This window comes from Chelon labrosus, assembly GCF_963514085.1.
Source record: "Chelon labrosus genome assembly, chromosome: 14".
Lineage (NCBI taxonomy): Eukaryota > Metazoa > Chordata > Actinopteri > Mugiliformes > Mugilidae > Chelon > Chelon labrosus.
In genome coordinates this window covers 14,665,788-14,684,601 of record NC_140347.1, presented here as the reverse complement: position 1 = coordinate 14,684,601, position 18,814 = coordinate 14,665,788, and the positions used below count along the sequence as shown (strand labels likewise).

The following is an 18,814-nucleotide window of genomic DNA, read 5'->3' as shown; positions in this document are numbered from 1 at the left end:
ATCAATGTGTCAACAGACCTTAAATGAAACTAGCAATTTTAACACTTTAACACCATCTTCTGATATTCTTGCAAATAAAAGAACAATCGCCCATTCAATACGCCATTTGTTGAAACCCTAAATAGAATTAGTTGTGTTTGTTTCTGCAAATCTGACCAGCCGTTGAGCGTGCGCGCCATTTGGGAACGGGTTTGCCGTTTTAAAAACCCCACCACGTGACTTCGTTAGCTGTTATCTCCAGTCCGATCGCGATACAATTCAGCGAAATGGGTCGGTAAATACAACGCATCGTTTGTTATGTTTACCTAAGTAGGCTTTTGGAGCAGGCTCTTATTGCTTTCTAGTTTCTGTTCATGTTTGATGATACTTCCGAAGCATCCCAGCAGCCTTTGACTCTCGCTGCGCCTCTGTGTTTCTTTAAGGAGCCCATCTAATCTCGAGAGCGGGCGTTTCGTTTCTGTGGAATATGCGCGCGCGCGCAGGCCTTGTGCATGTGTGTCTGTCTCTCTGCGTGCTCGGTGCTTATGCAGTACATCTTATTTTCACAGTAGTCGGTATTTCCTTTCAGTCGCATTCGCGGCTCGAGAGCGGTGGAGAGGCTGGAAACTGCAAGCAGACAGAAGCCATTTAGGAATTCAGCAATTCAAGGCCTGTGCAAGTGTACTCACAGTTTGGCACAATTAGTACCAAAAGGGGTCCCTGCTTGACAAATTAGCACACAAAATGTCAGCCGGTAGTTTAGCACATCCACAATGAGCCCTCGCAAATTAGCACATATTTTGAGGAGGGAGCTGGCACATTATTATGAATAGAGAGAGCCTAGCAAATTAGCACATCTGTTGCCAGCACTCAGAATTAATACATGTTATATGATCACTGGTTTTCCGCTTGGAGCTGGGTCAGAGACGAGGGCCGTGGCACACATTTCTAATTGAAGACTCCGTGCGCGTTTGTTCATTAAAGGAGATTGATGAGATTGATCCTTTGGCAATGGACAAGTTAATTATTACCCGGAGTGAAGTCGGGCGTCTTCGAATGTCGCGGGCGTGAGCTTTAAATTTTTCGGCGACCCCGCGTCCGGTTGTTTGTTGGTCCCGACAGGTTGGTTTAGTCTCAATCTTTTTTTGCCGCGCGTGATCGTGTGTGGTTCAAGCGTGTGAGTCAGCCCGAGGCTTAGCGTCCAGCGGTGGCAGGTGACAGTCCAGTCCAGTGTCAAGAGGGTTTAGGGTTGACAGGAGCGATTCTGTTCTGAGGAAAACACCAACAACGAGTCAAATACACACACGCTGCTTTTTAAAGGGTTTCATGTTCAGTTTCCATAACTCTACCTGACTGATTAATTACAGGTATTGATTTATTGCTGACTCGCTGAATTGATCGCTTTTTGATTGTGCTTATTTCATTACTGATCCAACCGGCTTTCTTGGCTATATACGTTTTTTTTTTTTTTTTTTCACCTTACTTTATTTGACATGCCCTTCGTTCTCCCCCGTGCAGTTTCACTTCATTAAATAATGAATATCCGAAACTAAATAATGATCCCTTTCTTCATAAGTCATCCCTGATTAACTGTGAGCCAGCTGCTAAGCGCCAAAAACTAGCAAACGGCTGATTTATTCCTAATTTCTTAATCATTAGTTACTATTTTCGTAAGGCCCTGAGTGAAGTCGCACATCCTAGTTATTTGCTAAATTGTTCCGTCAATTATGTATTATTATCAGACAAAGACAATAATAAGACTTTACAATTAGTTACTCAATAAACCGTAAAGATCACAATTAAGTAATTAGTACTGAGCGATGACTGATTAGTTACTATTTCCCAGATATTTATGAACTAATCATTAGTAAATGATTTACTACCCCCCGATCCGTCCTAACTCTTGGTAACTCATCATTATCTAGTCCTTGATGCTTAATTATTCAGGAGCTACTCATTAACAGTTCGTTAATTATCAAGTTGCTTCTAATGCGTCCCTCGGTAATTACTCACATTTTTCTTTATGGCGCTGTACGGTTGTACGGTGTTCGGTACTCTCAGGGTTACCGGATACAACCGGGGAACGTACTGAGCATCTACCGAAGAAAAATGGAACCCCGTTACCCGAGTTTACAGCTTTCCTTATCTCACCCCCTCTTGCAAAACCAATACTCTGTGAGCTGCTATCTCTGAGCCGAGGTCAGAGAAGATGTATCTGGTCAAATAACGCACTGTCGTATATCATCCTGGTGTAAAAACAGCATGTGCCTCGGCTGATGCATGTAAACGAGAGCAGAAAGAGGAGTGTCGCGCCTTGAAAAGCAAACCATTTGGAAGAAATGTGTCTGACAAATAAAGCGGCGTCCTGCGGTGGTCCAAATAGCGTTCAAGTGAGTGCACGTGCGACGTCTTGTTTGTGTGGTATCAAAGCACAGAGCGCAGTCGATGCGTCAGATTTCCGGGGATCTCCAGGTACAGAGAGAGAGAGAATTGGCCCTTGTGCATCATAGGAAGGTCAGTCTACCGCTCCACCAAGGGGAGCTTCAGATTAATGGCCAGGGGCGGCGACTCTCTGCAGGCCTTCATGCATCATGTCCCATTCACCGCCAAACATGTCAGGGAGTGCTCCCACCGGGAATTTCAGGGATATTTATGGAGCATTTCCATCACTTTTGCCTGCCGCCTATTGGCTCCGAGCGCCGATCCTCGCCGGCTGAAAGATGGAGGGAGACGGAAGCAGGCCAGAGTGCCCGGGGTGTGGCGGGTGGAGGTCTTAAAAGTCGTAGCCGTGGGCTTTTTATGCGCATACCTGGGCCGCCCGCGTTAGCGACAGGGTTCCTCGCCAGTTGCTATGGCAGCCACCCTACAGCCCGCCGCCATCCTGCAGCTGCACTGCCGGTCATTAGTCACAGAGACAGGCCCGTCCACGCTATCACAACGCCCTCCCTCCACCAATCAGCTGCCCGGATTCCAAAACTGCAGATGCCTCTCAGCCATAGCATAGATGCGTGAGTCACCATGGCAACGCATCTGACTCCAGTCTCCCCCGTTGTACTGGAGCATCCTTGAGCGGAGAGGGCTAATTGTGTTTTTCATTCACAGTTTTGTACGTAACCATTTAATTTAGTAGTGAGCAGACGCTCCTCGCGGTGTACTCACAAAAGAGTAGCCTCGGCTTTTAATCTTTTAATTTCAAGATTAGTTCATTCCTGTTGTTTGGGAAGTGTGTCCTTCAGAGATGAGTGGTTTGGGAATAACAATGAATCAAGCAAACCTAATTTCTGTCACAAACGCCAGTAGAAAAGTTACTGCGCGACGTTCAATCCAAAGTACACTTCATTAAGTGTGAAAAAAAACATTAAAAGGGAGTCAGACACACACACAGAGATGCCCCCCTTTCATTTTGACTTTCCGCACATACGTACACACACACACGCATATCCTGACGCTCAGATCAGCCGGCTTGTTTTCTCGTCAGGGTGATTATCCAGCCCGTAACTCACTCAGAGCTTTCATTTGCACTATAATTCACACCAGTCCCAATGATGGCGACTCTATAATTCACACACACATAGACAGACGGTCACGCACACACACACACACAGCGATTATCTCAGCTGTAACTCACACACCTGCAATCAGACGCACCACAACAGTGGGCGAGGTGATGCACGGAGTGGTATTAGATTTTTTTTTTTTTTGAAGCGGGCTAAATATACATTCAAACCCATGTTGGAGCGTAAACAAGATAAAAGACATTCAATATTTGCTGTAAGTTTGCATTTCCATACCTGACATACCCGTGGAAGTATTTAACATAATCATTTGCAGACCTGATTTAACGTGTCTGCTCCTCGGCGTTCTTTTAAAGGTATATGATTTCTTTTAAACCAGCGTGTCCAGGCCACACAGTGTGCCAAGGAAATCTGATGAGCATAATTTAATACCCTTATGCTCATTTTCAGACTGGTTGAACAGGCCCGTGGAGCTCGGTCTGCTCCCTCGGGGCAATAGAGTAATAATTATCTATTAGGTTGGACTGACATGATTTCTATCATCTTTAATGGTGATCCTCGGGTATGCGTTCTTTTGAAGATTAATGTGCCGTTTTAGTAAAAATGAAATGCCATGAATAGCAACATGTTCACATCATAGGTGGGCTTACGCATAAAAAACTAATTAAGTATCTCACTCAGTGGCTGTGAGACATAAAACGCGTACTTTAGTGCCGTTCTAGGTTTGTCCATAGCTTTCATCTTATACCGAGGAGAAACCTCAATATATGGCTGCAGCGCGGTGACAGTGATGAAGCTCACTTCCCTGGGTTAATGACACCTTCTTTGCCCTCCTGCACTCATTTTCTATCACTCCCTGCCATGGCCGGATGCTATTTATAGCGGCCCTGTCTATTACTGTACAGCTCTGTCATTTTCTCCACCCTTTTAAAAATGCATCACTCTTTCTCTTGTCTTTTTTCTCTTCCAGCCTCACTCTTCCCTCACTCTCTGTAATTGAATCAATAAACAGGCTTTAAACTTTTTTTTTTTTTTACTTTTTTTTCTTCAGTTTGGATTTCGTCAAACCGACTCCCGTCCTCCGAGAGGCCGGGAGCCGTGGACGGACTCGTGAACTCTCACAACCCTCCTTTCATCTTTCACCTCCTCACGCATTCTCTTTTAAGTCTGATTTCTGCAAAGCTTTCCCGGGATTTAGTCCGCTTTCAAAGGTTTACGAGCCGATGGAACGTATTGTTTTTTTAATTATGTTTATTTTCTTAGCTTAAAAGTGGTTGCGTGATTCCACAGCTGGTCCCACTGTTGTACAGAATAAAGATTTTTTTTGTGAAAATGCTACGTGCTCGATCAAATTGCGCCACTTGCATCTGTTTGGGTTGTATATATTTCGTGACTGCTCCCAAAATGCTGTCCACGTCAATTCAAATTTGATATTAAAACATTTTTATATTATATGCCTTACATTATACTCCACCTATTTGTCAGTATCTGGCTCAATAATGTCCAAAAAGTTGCTTTGTATTTAATCTTAAAGGGACTTTAAGATTTGTCATTTCCTGCAAAATGGCGTCAAAATGTTGATGACTCATCCTGCACAGTAGGGCGTATTTGCACTTTTTGCCTCCAGTTAATTACTTTAGTTTTCTTGCCCCTCCCCCGGCCTGCATCTTTCCACCGGCAGCACCGGTGTCTTCATTTCTTGGCTCGTCAAAGTGTGGCCGGCGTCTTCTCAGCCGACCGGGAACTGACCAATCAGAGCAGACTGTCCTTTTTTGGGGTGGCGTCCATGTGTCTCCAGAGACCAGTAGCTCTCTGCCAGCTGTATCTTGGAGACATAAAAAAAACAAAACAACACATCATGTTCATTTATTATAACAATAATGCACATGTGCGTGTTGTCTTTTTAGTTCATTAAATGAATACAGGTAAATTACGTTTGACACAAATCATGAAATGAGACGCCTTTGTAGTGGGTCGGCTCTTACGGAGCCTTCCTTTGTTTAGGATTCTGAACCACGCTGATGGACACTCTGGAGCTTTAATCCTCTTTTGTGCAGCTCAAAATAATTGACAAGTCTGAAGGGAGCTGTTGTAAGTTGACAACACCTTACTTTGCAGCGGTAATTACGTCGCCTGGCTTGCGCTGCATGGTGAAACACGTATTTTTTTTTGTTGTTTTTTTTTATTTCCTCAATTAATGACCATTGTGAGGTGTGATTCTTATGTGTAAAACAGGTAACAGGCGACACGCTCTCCCATTAAACGTCAACAGAAGTAACAAAGTGAAATATGACGCGAGACAATCGTTATGAGACAGTTCATTTTTAATTTGTATAATTAAAACCGTCCCAAATTCTGATTAGATCCAGCCGTCTCCTATAGCGTTTGTCTTTTTGTTCTTGCCTTTCGGATTTCCTCCCATGGCGCCTATTCTCTCGTCATTCTCTCCACCTTTTTTTTGGCCCGATTTCTGCGCTCCCTGTACTCTCGTGTGGTTTTCCTTGCTCGCTTTTCATTCGAGAATCGCTGAAATCAATGGGACAAAATGGAAGAGTGAACCTTCCTGTCAAGGCTGAGCGAGGGAGTTAAAGAAGGGCACCCACCCTTGAACTCACCCCCCAATGCAACTAATTGCCTATAATTACACAGAGGACTGCCGCAGAATGCAAATCAGCTGAGATCCAAATGCCTAATCCTCACTCTAAATCAGTTTCACGCCAGCCTGTGACTGAGCCGTATAGAGCAGTGAACACAATAGCATCAATAATATGAGTAAAAATAGTAAAGATACTGAAGTATAAACAGGGTATGAATGTTACTGCCTGCGTCACGTTGATCATTTACTTGTGTTAAGGAATCCTTGACAGGCTGAAGTGACTTTCCAGAGGTCTTATCCTCTTCTGTTTTCTTCTTCTTTTTAATCCGCAGGAGGAATATTTGAATCCATTGAGAGTGGCCCCTCCGGAGCAGAGGAACTAGCCTTTAAATTTGCCTTGAACACAATCAACAGGAACCGCACGTTGCTCCCCAACACCACCCTGACCTATGACATCCAGAGAATAAACATCTTTGACAGCTTTGAGGCCTCCCGGAAAGGTGAGTCAAGCGGCATGGGAAGGACGTTTAACAGATCTTGGCTGCTTTTTATTTATATATTTATTAGTAGGTCACCACATTTTGGTAAAAATAGATTCTTGCAGGAAATCACTTGGACAATCACAGCAGTGCTCACTCTCTAACACTATTCGTGTGTCAAATTTGTACATATCTGTGTGTACTGAGCTACATGCAATTAAATACTACATGCAGTGAACACGATTTCTGCACAAAATGAGACTCGTGTAACACTACACCCCGGTGATGACGCAAAATGACTATGAATCATAGGTGTCTGAACTGAGTTTACTGCCTGTTTTTTGTTGTTTAATGGGGCTGTGAGTGAATGAAAGAGGATAGTGGTTTCAGACACAGAGTCTATTTAGTATTCTTTAGTATTCTGGGGTTGGTTTGCACACCATCTAACCACTAACACAACCTGTGCTCAAAAAACATCTTTAACAAATACTTAACATTTACTTGTTGAAGTAGACTTCTAATTGACACAGATTTCTTTTTACATCTATGTTAAATTTTTGAATACTTTGCAGTCTTTTATAGTCACTTGGACGTTGTGAAGCACTTGTTACTGTTCCAAATTGCTATCTGTGATTTAAAAATAAATTCACAGGATGCCGCGACAATAGCAAGCATCAACTCTGGTTGTAATAGGAAATATTTGTGCAGGAACATAGAAAATACTGTAGAGAAATTTCAACTGACTCGTTTCTTCTTTCGCCTTCTACCCCACCAGCATGTGACCAGCTTTCCCTAGGAGTGGCGGCCATCTTTGGCCCCTCACACAGCTCGTCGGCTAATGCAGTCCAGTCCATCTGCAATGCTTTGGGAGTGCCCCACATTCAGACCAAGTGGAAGCATCAAGTGTCCGACAACAGGGATTCTTACTATGTCAGTCTGTACCCTGACTTCTCCTCCCTCAGTAGAGCCATCCTTGACCTGGTGCACTTCTTCAAGTGGAAGACAGTCACTGTGGTCTATGACGACAGCACAGGTACAGGTACAGTTGGTGTCTGTCTTCATTTTTCACCGGTGGGTCCGTTTTTTAAGATGATTAAGTTTTAAAATCTGCAACGTTTGCACCGTAAAATGAGCATACGCTCAAAAAAAAAAAAAAAAGAGGTACCAGGTGAACTACAAAAAGCAGCACTGCTGCTCAGAGTTCAGTGAGTGCTTTGTAACCTGTCAAGTTAATTCAGAAATCAATAGCTTACTGTTCTGCCTCAGTCCTCCAGGTGCTGCCCATGTCAGTCTTCCAGGAGAGTGAGCAGCAGCACAGAAAAAAAAAAGAGAACCACATTACCCAGAATGACCCAGTGTCTCTTCAGATTAATGCAATGCAGAATTGTAGTATGTGGGGGCTGACAACAGCCATTAATAACACACAGAGACACTTGATCTCCAAGGGTGGCTATCAAATGTGCCTGTGAGCCGTTTCTTCTATGCTGCGACTTTGTGGAGTGCCTCGTAATATGCATCTTAAAAAGCCAGTCGTATTTTAGCTGAAGTACACTGATACTTTTATGAGGTACAGAGTAATCACTCCGGAGAAGATAACAATATTCAAATGCTTATTCGCAATTTACGAGCTATTTGGTGTGATGTGGCTGACAACAAAATGTAAGTAAATTACACAGAGCTGAGAGGAGATTTAAATATCTGACAGGTTGCCTAATGAATTCACTCCCTACTCTGCATGAATGAATATTGTCTTGTAGTTGATGTCCTAAATCGTACCTCTGAATAGATATTTAAACCATTTTCTGTTTGTTTTATAACTTTAAGTGTCTCGAAACTGTCACTTCTAGAGCCGTTTTTCTTCATCCAGTACCTTTACTTTCACATCTGTTGCACACTTGTCAGTAAACAGCGAGTACCGCGGCGCCCATACATTAACCTCAGATGATATCCCAGTGGCTCGTCCCACTTGCCACATTATTCTGACTCATCTCCTTGACCTCTCTTCACTTCCTGCCTCCGAGCTCAGTACGTTAACACCCCGATTCTCCAGCAAACTGTCCCAGAGAGATGCCAAAAGGTGACCCCTCGCCTCTCTCTCTCTCTCTCTCTCTCTCTCTCTCTCTCTCCCTGTCTGCCAGATAGGAAGGAGAGGCTTGGGCCTTCTCTGTGGAGCATTTCAGCAGTAACACACCTGACGCCCTGAAAAGTGTGACAGCTGCATAGCCGCGTTGTTTCCCCCCACCGCCTCCACCACAGTCTCAGGCTGTAATCACACAGCTTCATGCTCCAGGGCCCCGCACTGCTGATTGGAGCCTATCTGACGGCTGGCAGGAAAAACTATCGGAGGGGATAAAATATTCACACACAGCCGTTAGAAGATCCAGGGGGAAAGTCTGAAGGCATTAGCCAGAGCCCACAAACATCCACGCTGACAGTGTTTCCCAAACGTTGAGCTCCCTTGACAGATATTTTTTTCTTGCTTAACACCTCCCGAAGTGTCAGTACGAACAAAAACAGGGAGATGCAGACATGCCCTAGAGTAGGGATCTATTGGGATTACCTGAGGAAATCTCTCGTAGGTTCACTATTCCTCCCTACGATGGTACTTTTCACAACAAGACCTGCATGTTCCTATTTCACACCAATCTTTCTATAGGCCTTGGGGAGACCCAGCCCCACTCACAGTAAGACCATTAAACTGCTCACACAGCACTTCATTTCAAAATAAAAAATAGGCTGAGCTATCTTAAAGTGGTTCCACAAAAAAGAAAAAAAAAAAATCCTATCTCTCTCCAGTTCACTCTCAAACTATCCTCGCTGCTCCATCCATTTTTATATCCATGACAAGTAATCATCTCTCCCATCAATCCAGCCTCTTTCATCCCTGGACTCTGAAGTTCTTTACTGAGGGAGAAACTCATTGTAATCTCATCACAGTATCTCCCGGAGAGCTTTCTACCTGAGCGTGTGGTCGAGAAATGAAAGGTGAAGATTGTAGCTCAATATGTGACGGCAGCGGCGGGCTCCCCGGGGGCGAGTACAAACTGGGCAAACAGAGCCTCTCTCATCAGAACACATCTAAAGTGCATGTGTGAGGGAGGCAGAAGAGGCAGGACCCTGGCTTTCCATCAGAGTAAAACTGAACCTATTCCATGCGAATGTCGCATTGGTAGTCTCAGTAGGAGGTTGCATATCGAGGGTCTTTCTATTTTGTGCTTTTGGTATAAAAGAGTGAAATGTGCTGGCTTGGTGTAACATCCTCTTGATAGGTCTGTAGCAGTCTGTTTGCTTGCCAAGCATGAGTGGGAGGATCAATAGACTGTGGATTAAGGAGGCATGCATATGAGCCCTTTTTCTGCTGAGAAAACCCGATTCCAGTTGGTTTTCATGGCCTCCTCAGAAGCAGAGATGCTTCAAAATGGCGGCAGATCAAACACGCTATGCGTCCGCGTCTCTAAAGATTCCTCTTTCACGCTATATGTGTCCTCTTTTGTCTGCAGGCCTCATTCGACTGCAGGAGCTGATCAAGGCCCCGTCGCGATACAACATTCGTTTGAAGATCCGACAGCTGCCCACAGAGACCAAGGACGCCAAGCCACTTCTGAAGGAGATGAAGAAGGCAAAGGAGTTCCATGTCATCTTTGATTGTGGACACGAGATGGCTGCGTGGATCCTGAAGCAGGTATGGTCCCACCCTAATGAGCCATGATAGTTTCTTTGAATCACTGCGAGAAACAAACTCGCTGACTATTGATGAGGCCGCAAAGTCATTAATATTAAATACGAAATTATGAGAAAAATATACATATATAAATCTCTATGTAAACAGAAGAGAAGCTAAGTTGATGAAACAGGATGCAACATTTGTGAATAATGTGTAATTTGATCATAGTGTTTACTGGTTTTAATTAAAAGAAAGTTAAATGCAGTCTCAATAATTTACCTAATTCCCCCTTATAGAAACATAGACTCAATACTGAGCACATAGACTCACTCTTTGTGTGTGTGTGTTCCCTTTATTACTCCTTCTCTCGTTAGGCACTGATGCAAATGATTTGGATAACTACTTTCTACTCCGTGCATCTTTAATCTCTCGGTAGAATATTAGATTTCTACCACTGACCCGTCACAACGGATGCCTTCCATTGCACAATAAAGTTTTTTTCTTCTTCTTCTTTTTTTTTTTTTTAATTAGAAAGTCTAATTCTGCTCACAGGCATGTTAAATTCATTTTAACACAAGCACATTATTTATGAGAACCGTAGGGGTTCTCTTTTCACGGGTATATTGAATTCTCCATACACTCAAGTGTCTACTGGAAACGATTGTTTATTGTGGCCGATAGTTGGTTTGTTATTTATTGTGTCATTCGCTATGCAAGTGGCCAATGTTCAAGGCGGGAAGGGAATATTGCTGGTGAGGTGGTGACACATTTATCAAATGGGAACATAAACCAAACCCATATTACTCATTAATAAAATATGAGCAGTTAAAAACAAAATATGAGTTAAATACAAAATGTTTTCAGTGCTAATGCTAATGCACCTTAGTGTATTTGTGCTAGGGGTTGTACCGACTAATCGACTTTACTGCTGCGACATGACGCCTTAAGCAGGAAGTCGACTAGTCGCCGATCACGTGACAATAACAACACGGACGCCTCCTAGAAGAAAGATGAGGAGCCGTCATTGCAGCAAACTAGCAACGGTTCATCAAGTGTGTGGAAATACTTCACTAAAAGTGAAGCCCATTATACCGTGTCAGTCCTGAAATACAACAGATGTACTACTGCAATGCATACTCATCTGAAAAGGATCCGCTAATGCTAGCAGAGGAACGGTCCAAATCCTCTCGACAGCAGTCAATTAACAACTTCAATAAAAGTCCTGCATAACAGAGAGAAGGAGGCTACGGAGCAACAATTTGCTGGTAAATTTCATTGTCTAAAGTTATTAGCTGCAGTACACGGTAAAGGATTTGGGGATATACCGCTTTATTTTATTTTATTTCTTTATCCCAGATATTATCTTATAACACGCTATTAAACGATATTGACGGTGCGTTTGGAGCTCATGTGTTTATGTTCAGTTCTGTTGTATTTTATTAGTTGATGTTGTTGCGGTGGTTGTAGAGCATATTTTTGAGCGAGATATTTTAAGTGTCAGACTGCCTGTGTTTATGGTGTTGAGGTGGGCTATGACCGACAGTAGCCCCTGTTCAAGCTTCAATTACCTTGCAGACAAGCTTCCTTAGCTTCCTTTTACAATATATATATTCAGGTGAAGAATATAGATTTCATTGTTGCAAAGCGTTTCTTTCTACTGTATTTCTGCGTGTGACGTCATCGACCAGTCGACTCAACTTTCACCCCATATTAGTCGACTTCGTCGTCGTCGTTCAACCCCTATGGTGCACGCAGAGTTATTTGAATCATCACGTATATCGTAAATATAACTAATTTGTTCCAAAAACTAAAAAAAAAAAAAACTAAAAAATAGACACAAATACAAAATGAACACTTAATGGCTGAAAAATTCTGTGTGTGCTTGTCGTCCTCTGACAACCTTCCTCCTTTATAACCACACACTGTTCTCTTGACTGCAAATAGCCCTAATGGTGTGCTCACAGAAAATAACAAGGAATTTGGAAGGTATTTTTTATTTTTTATTTTTTCCCCTTCTTATTCACATAGAGAGGGAGCTGTGAAATAAACAAAATCGCACCACGGCAAACAACACATTTTGTGTGAAAAGTATCTACTTTTAAATGATTTTTATTTTTATTATTTTTGCAAAACAGGAAAGGGATATGTGTTATTTAAGCTGTTGCAGGGACTTGTTATTGGCTATGGAATGGCCAGTAGCTGCTTATGTGATGAATAAATCTTTTAATCAGTCACTAGCTACAATTAAAAGTGTTGTTCCTCAACCTTCTCAAGTTCCTTCCTGGTAAGTGTGACGATATGGATTAAGCTAAAGGAGTAATTGTAATGTATTGTGCAACACAATCGTTCGTATTTGACATTTAGCCGCTTCCTTCTTTTTGTTTATCCTTGTAGGCCCTGGCCATGGGTATGATGACTGAGTACTACCATTATATTTTTACCACCCTGGTAAGTACACTGGCACTTTTTGTTGTTGTTGTTGTTGACAGAATGCAGTGATATTTTATTTGCTATGTTTTTCTGCATAGAACTGTCTACTTAACAATGTGTGGTTTGGACCAGTTTCACTTTTTCTGGGCTTATTGTAGTGCAGACACTCATCTGTTTTGGCTCCTCGCAAGGCAGAATTCATCCATCTGTCTGAGTGTCTGATAGTTTCTCTTCTCTGAGAATAAAATTAAACACGGCTCTACTGGGAAGAAGAAAAACACTTCCCATTTTTATGTGGCTGTATGCTGATAGATGTCCCGGAAAAACTACTTGTCATATAATGAAATACACTATTTGCATCATCAGTTGTGAAAGTTTAACTTCAGTTTATTTTCTAAAATGAGCACCAGCCTTTTCCCCTCTCGCACGCCTGACCACAGACCCCGAGTACAGGAAACAAAAGCAGTTGGAGGTAGTTTATTCTGACTCAGGCAGCGATTGAAGTTCTCCAAAGTTCTTTGATCTAGCCACTACAAAGATTGCTTGCTACGCTCGAGATGAAAAGCAGCACATCTTCACTGGAACCAGAGAACAGAAGACTGAGAGCTCAGATAATAGCCCTGAGCAGATGAGACTGTCACCCATTTGGTCCATTATAGCTCTAACAAACAAATGGCACGCTGTGTTGTTTGGGGCACAATTGGAAAGGCTGAGGGAAATGTTGGAGAAAACTGACCTGAGAAAGACATTTACCGGTGCACAGGATATGTTACTGTCCCCAGTGCATCCACATAAGGACCTGGCTAGATGAAAGGGGAATGAATAACAGCAGGTATGTCATTGAGAGAGGAAAGAGTATAGTGATTATAGGCCTGTTTCAGCGGCGTGCTGTTTCTCGTCTGGATGGATACAGGCTTGTTTTAACATCAGCCAGTGTTTGGCAGAGTGGAGGCCACTGTGCTCGCCTAAGCTGCTGTATACTGGTACCAAGCCATCCATGCTGCTTTCAGAGTAGGACAACAAACATTGACCATGGCACTGCAATCCTGCGTCCATCACCTGCTGTTGCTCTGTCAACTGTGTTGTTGCGTCCCAGAGACATCTGCCTGGTGAGATGCCAGACACGCTGTATGCAGGACAATTGGGTTGTCCTTTCACTTCCACATGATAGATGGCAGCCCACCAAAAGCCTGCCTGTAACCTTGAAAGTCTTCCCTTAATCAAGGCTACCGCCTCAGCATGAGATAAAATAACTCCTGAAATACCTTCAGCTGCACCTTCCTGCTCTCACTTCTTTGGCAAACGCTGCCACTCAAACGACTTCTCTTAATTGTTGAGGTGGGAGTATGCGTGTAGCAGCTCACAAGTGAAGATAAGAACATCATTATTTCTGATATATCAGATGCGGTTTCACTGTCGTTTTTGTGCTTCTAGGACCTTTTCGCTCTCGACATGGAACCGTACCGCTACAGTGGAGTGAACATGACCGGGTTCCGCATCCTCAACACGGAAAACTCTCAGGTGTCGTCGATCATCGAGAAGTGGTCAATGGAGCGGCTACAAGCCCCACCCAAACCGGACTCAGGCCTGCTGGATGGATTCATGACGGTAGGATCAAACCTTTCATATGCTGCTTACGTAATGTAGGTTTTGCTGCACGTGCAATAATGCGACTATGGCTATACTTCATTCCTGTACGTCCGAATGACTGAATCAATTGGGCGCCATATATAACGTCATTTTTTTTTTTTGCTGCAGTTGCATGTATTCATATAGATGGTTGCTGATGAAACAAACTTATATGAAGGGGAGAAGGTTTGAGTGCCAGTTGTCAATCAAAAGCCCGGTGTTGCAGGGCACCTAGGGTGGGCACAGAAGCAGCATGCGAACGCCCTCTGCATGGAGCTTTCAAGCTGGTGCTCCTGGGTCTAAATACTCGGTAATGAGCTGGTGTGAATGGTAATAGCCGTTTATCTGCCCTCCTGCCTCTCACAACTCTCCTCTGGGAGCGTGGCCAAAATATGACAATCTGTCAGTGTTCGTGCGGAGAGAGGGAGCAAATTGGATGGAAATTATGGCCTTGGTTTTTTTAGGATGGCATCCAGAAAAGCACGGGATAAGGTGATTTGAAAGTGAAAAAGGGAATGGAGCTCGTCATGGACATTCAAGGTCCCTTTCTGGGTCTGTTGTTGTAAACAGTCAATTTACTCCTCCTCCCTCACAGCACCTTCCTTAGAGACAAACACCTCCTTTTTTCTCCCTCCTTCTGTTAGGCAGCCTTTCTTTTTCTCTCTCCCTGGCAGCGTTCTCTGGTATCAGAAATCTGTGTAGTGGAAGAAGTGTCCTTTCATCAAAGACAAGCCTTTGAATTAGACACAGTGCATGGCGTCTATTCATATATGAATCACAGCCGTAATTCACTCTTACTCATGATTAAAAATGAAAACACACGATCAGTCGGGGGATTTTTTATTTTTTTTTCTTCTTTTATCTGCGTACGCTAGCGGCACACGCGGTGCTGTAAATATAGAAATATCATACCATATTTCCCTCAAGCAACAGCATGTGAATGCCCGAATGCAGAAAAAACAGTCTTCACAGTTATGTGTTGTGCAGCGAGATGAATGCCGTACACGAAGAGGTTAAGTCGCTTGATTTGTTTTTCCCTTTCGCCGGAAATGAATGTAGAATGCCGAATTGATTAATTAGCGTTGCATGAATCATTTTGTCAGATCCTGTACTACATATTGACATATCTCACAGGACTCGAATCACCATTAAATAATAAATAATACTTCCGAAGGCAGGCTTGATAAAGTGCTTCATTAGAGTGCTCTATTTATAAAGTCCTGCGTCTGATGTGTTTTATTCTTTAAAGTGTTCCACCCCATAATGAGGGGAGAGATTGCGGCGTGAATATAAAAGGATTGTCATTTTAATGGGCTCATAAATTCGAAAACAGAGAAACAGCTTGGCTTGTGGTTTAAAAAAAAAATAAAATAAATAACTGTACCTGCTTTATGAAATTAGGGGTTAAAACAATTTATTTTTTTTTCTTTCCGCGGAATAAATGTGTTTAATTAATCTGCGGATTTGCTTGACATTCACACCACAGTGCTTTGGGCAGAAGAGCCACCTTGAAGAGTATCATTAAATTAAAGCGAGGGAGGGCTGCGGCGGGTGGAGTGTGACCTTCCACCCCCGACCCTCCCTCCGGCAGCCTTTTATCCCCCCCCCCCCCCCCCCCCTTCTCTCTCTCTCTCTCTCGCTCTTATGACTTGTTCTTATTCTGTGCAATTCAGAAGCCTTGCTGAGCTTTGGGCATGTTTGCACTCGGTGACCAGGCAACAGTTGTGTAGCGATGGTTACCAGGACAACGCCGTCCGTGTCACCTTGCGATTTCATGAAGGATTGATTGACTCAGATGGGAGGAGGAGGAGGTGGAGGAGGAAGGTGAGATGGGTTGCGGCAAGTAGGGTTTGATGATGAGGAGGAGGATGGGGGAGGAAGAGAAGAACGGGCAGTGAGGAGGTAACAAGCGCTGAGAGGTGCGTTCAATGTTCTTTCACGCCGCGAGGCTTGCGTTAACGTGGGGTAGCGGATAATCACAGTGACACGTGGGGTGCTCTGGGTGCGGCCGAGTGTTTCTCTCGGCCGGGGACGCATAATGAGCCCACTCCTCAGACCGGGGCGAAGCTCGCAGCCACGAACGCGCTGAGCCGCCGCCTCCCGACGCCGTGTGTCAGAAGCATCTCTGACAGGGAGGGACGCATAATGAGAGGTGGATAATTAGTCCATTTCTTTTTTTTGTGTCGACCCTTGATTGTGTCTGTGACGAAGCTCGAGGTGTTTCAACCGTGCGTCTCGAGGCAAATATGCACCACTGAAAGACCTGAATGCAGATAGCCGCACAAACAGACACGTGTATTTAATAGTTTGTATGTAATCTGATTATCATATTATAATTACTGCTCGCAGCTAATGAGATATTTGGCTTTAATTCTTTGTTGTAATTTGAATTACTTCAAATCCTCATTCAACGAGCTAAGTATACACTTGGATTTAACTGTGTGGGGAGGAAAAGGAAAAGAAAAAACAAAAAAAACACACTATTTCCCAGTTGTCCGCCTCACTGAGGCTCCAGGCCCAGATATTTTCTACATCTGCATCATCTCATTTATGTCTACATTTCACTGAGCTGTAATTACCACCACAGAGAGCTGGATGTTCTCCAGTGTCATCAGCACAATTGAAAATTCTGGTGTAATAGCTCATAATAAGGACTCTCTTATTAATAGAGAGCAGTTGTTTGGATAATACGACTGACATGGCAGGGCTGCGCCTTCGGTTCACATGGGACCCGGTAAAAAGCATGTTCGACTAAATTAGGCTAAATTAACTGAAAACACAACAAACACTCTGAGATGTATATGCTTCCAAGTTTTCCATGGGTGCTGTAATAATTCAGATCTTTTTTCCTCCTTCCATTAAATATGTTGCACGGCGCATATTGTGCACAAGAAAAGCTACGTTCGCGGACACAAGCACAAAACATTTCATTATATAACATTCATGGCCGGCGATTTCTTTTGTCAGCTCTTCAGTGTATTTGCATTCTGTAACTGACTCCCTGTATAATTGTTACTGGCAGTGTGCCGTTCCCCCCCACGGGATATAAATTGCAGACACACACACACACACACAGACACACACAGAGGGGATTCGCGGCAAATGTTGCGTGCACTTTCCGGGTCCCGTTTCACCAAATTTGCGACGTGCAAGCTGTGATTTGCAGCGTGAGATCATTTTCTCCCCGTTAATTGTGACACATTTCGCTACCCCAAACAAGCTCAGCCGCCTGCGACCTGCGCACGGGCGCGTGAGATAGATCCCCGTAGCACTCGCAGGGTTTTTTTTGCGTGCGATTTGTTGGCGAAACGTGACTCAGCCACTGTTTGCATCAAGAATATTAATTAATGAATTTGGAATCTGGGTTTTGGTGTGAATACATTTTCCATGATTTGAGGAGAACGTTTGATCCTATTTTAAAACAACATGACACAGTGAGTGATGCCTTTCTCCCTTTCCCAGTCCGTCAGCGTTTGAGACATTTAAACTGAATTCTGGGAAGTGTATTTCTGCAATCCACACGCCTCTGCCTCCAAATAAACAAAGACAGAAATTGCATCACCAGGTTTTAATGTAACAGTTTGACTTTTTGAGTTACAGGTTTTAAAATATTTTTTTTTGCTGACTACACTTCGTGTCTATTCAGGCTCAAATTAGGGATAATGGGAGCAGAGCATGAAAGAGGAAGGGGGGGAAAAAAGAGGAAGCAGGTTTGCTGAGAAATGCACTGGGGAGAGCGAGACAGAGAGGGGGAGAGAACAAACACCTGCATTAATAAGCACTGCTGGGAGTAGAGTGGGAGACACCCACACAGCGAGAGCAGGAGGAGGGACCTGAGAGGTGGCAGCTACTCTCCGGATGGAAGATGCATCTTCGCTTTATGCACGATTGTGTGCTTGATGGAAACGCGAGTGAAACACGGCGAGCACATGCTGTACGGCGTCTGTCCCCTGTTTGGTGGCTCTTCCAAAAGGGGGGGGAGGTCTTGGCTCTGGTTTTAGGCCTCACCGGTGGGTTTGTCGTAGCACACGGCAGCCTGGAATCTGACAACGGCAGGAGACACGGATTCGTCTCCCAGTGAGCTTCATTCATACGATATTTCAACCAAATGAGGGTCCTCGGTGTGGGTGTCGAGCCAAACTCGCCGCTCCCCAGTCGGTGTAATATTGAACAGAAGCCCCACGCTGTAGTTTTTTTTCTCATATGAATCACTGCAAGAAGGAGAAATTAAATCCTTTTATTTGCTCAAACTACTTTAGTTTATACCCTGCAGTTTGAATCAATTCAACAGTACACCCTTAATTCACAGATTCCTTAATGTTATTTAGGATTTTGCAGGCGATTTTTTGACTTTGTTTGGTACAGTGGCAATTGATATATACTATATATATATATCAGAATGACTAGCTTATGAGAAATGTGATATTATTAGCAAGGAACTCAAGCACAGAAAAGATATGTTTAGAAACATAAATGCTGCACCAGAGAGCACTTAAACATTTTCATTTGGGAAGTATTCCCT

At 43.6% G+C, this 18,814-nt stretch overlaps 1 protein-coding gene across 2 annotated transcripts in view; it reads left to right on the top strand.

Moving 5' to 3' along the window:
* The window catches only part of LOC311499833 (glutamate receptor ionotropic, kainate 2-like), a gene marked incomplete at its 5' end in the record, with an annotated part of 62,658 nt that overhangs the window by 10,226 nt on the left and 33,618 nt on the right, over positions 1–18,814 (top strand). Inside the window, 5 exons of one of the 2 annotated variants that reach the window (XM_084560970.1) lie at positions 6,423–6,590; positions 7,345–7,602; positions 10,070–10,251; positions 12,628–12,681; positions 14,098–14,271. In XM_084560970.1, the coding sequence (XP_084417096.1) occupies positions 6,423–6,590; positions 7,345–7,602; positions 10,070–10,251; positions 12,628–12,681; positions 14,098–14,271 (836 nt within the window). Of the gene's footprint in view, positions 1–6,422; positions 6,591–7,344; positions 7,609–10,069; positions 10,252–12,627; positions 12,682–14,097; positions 14,272–18,814 lie in introns of both variants that reach the window. The other variant, XM_084560969.1, reaches the window with a different exon arrangement.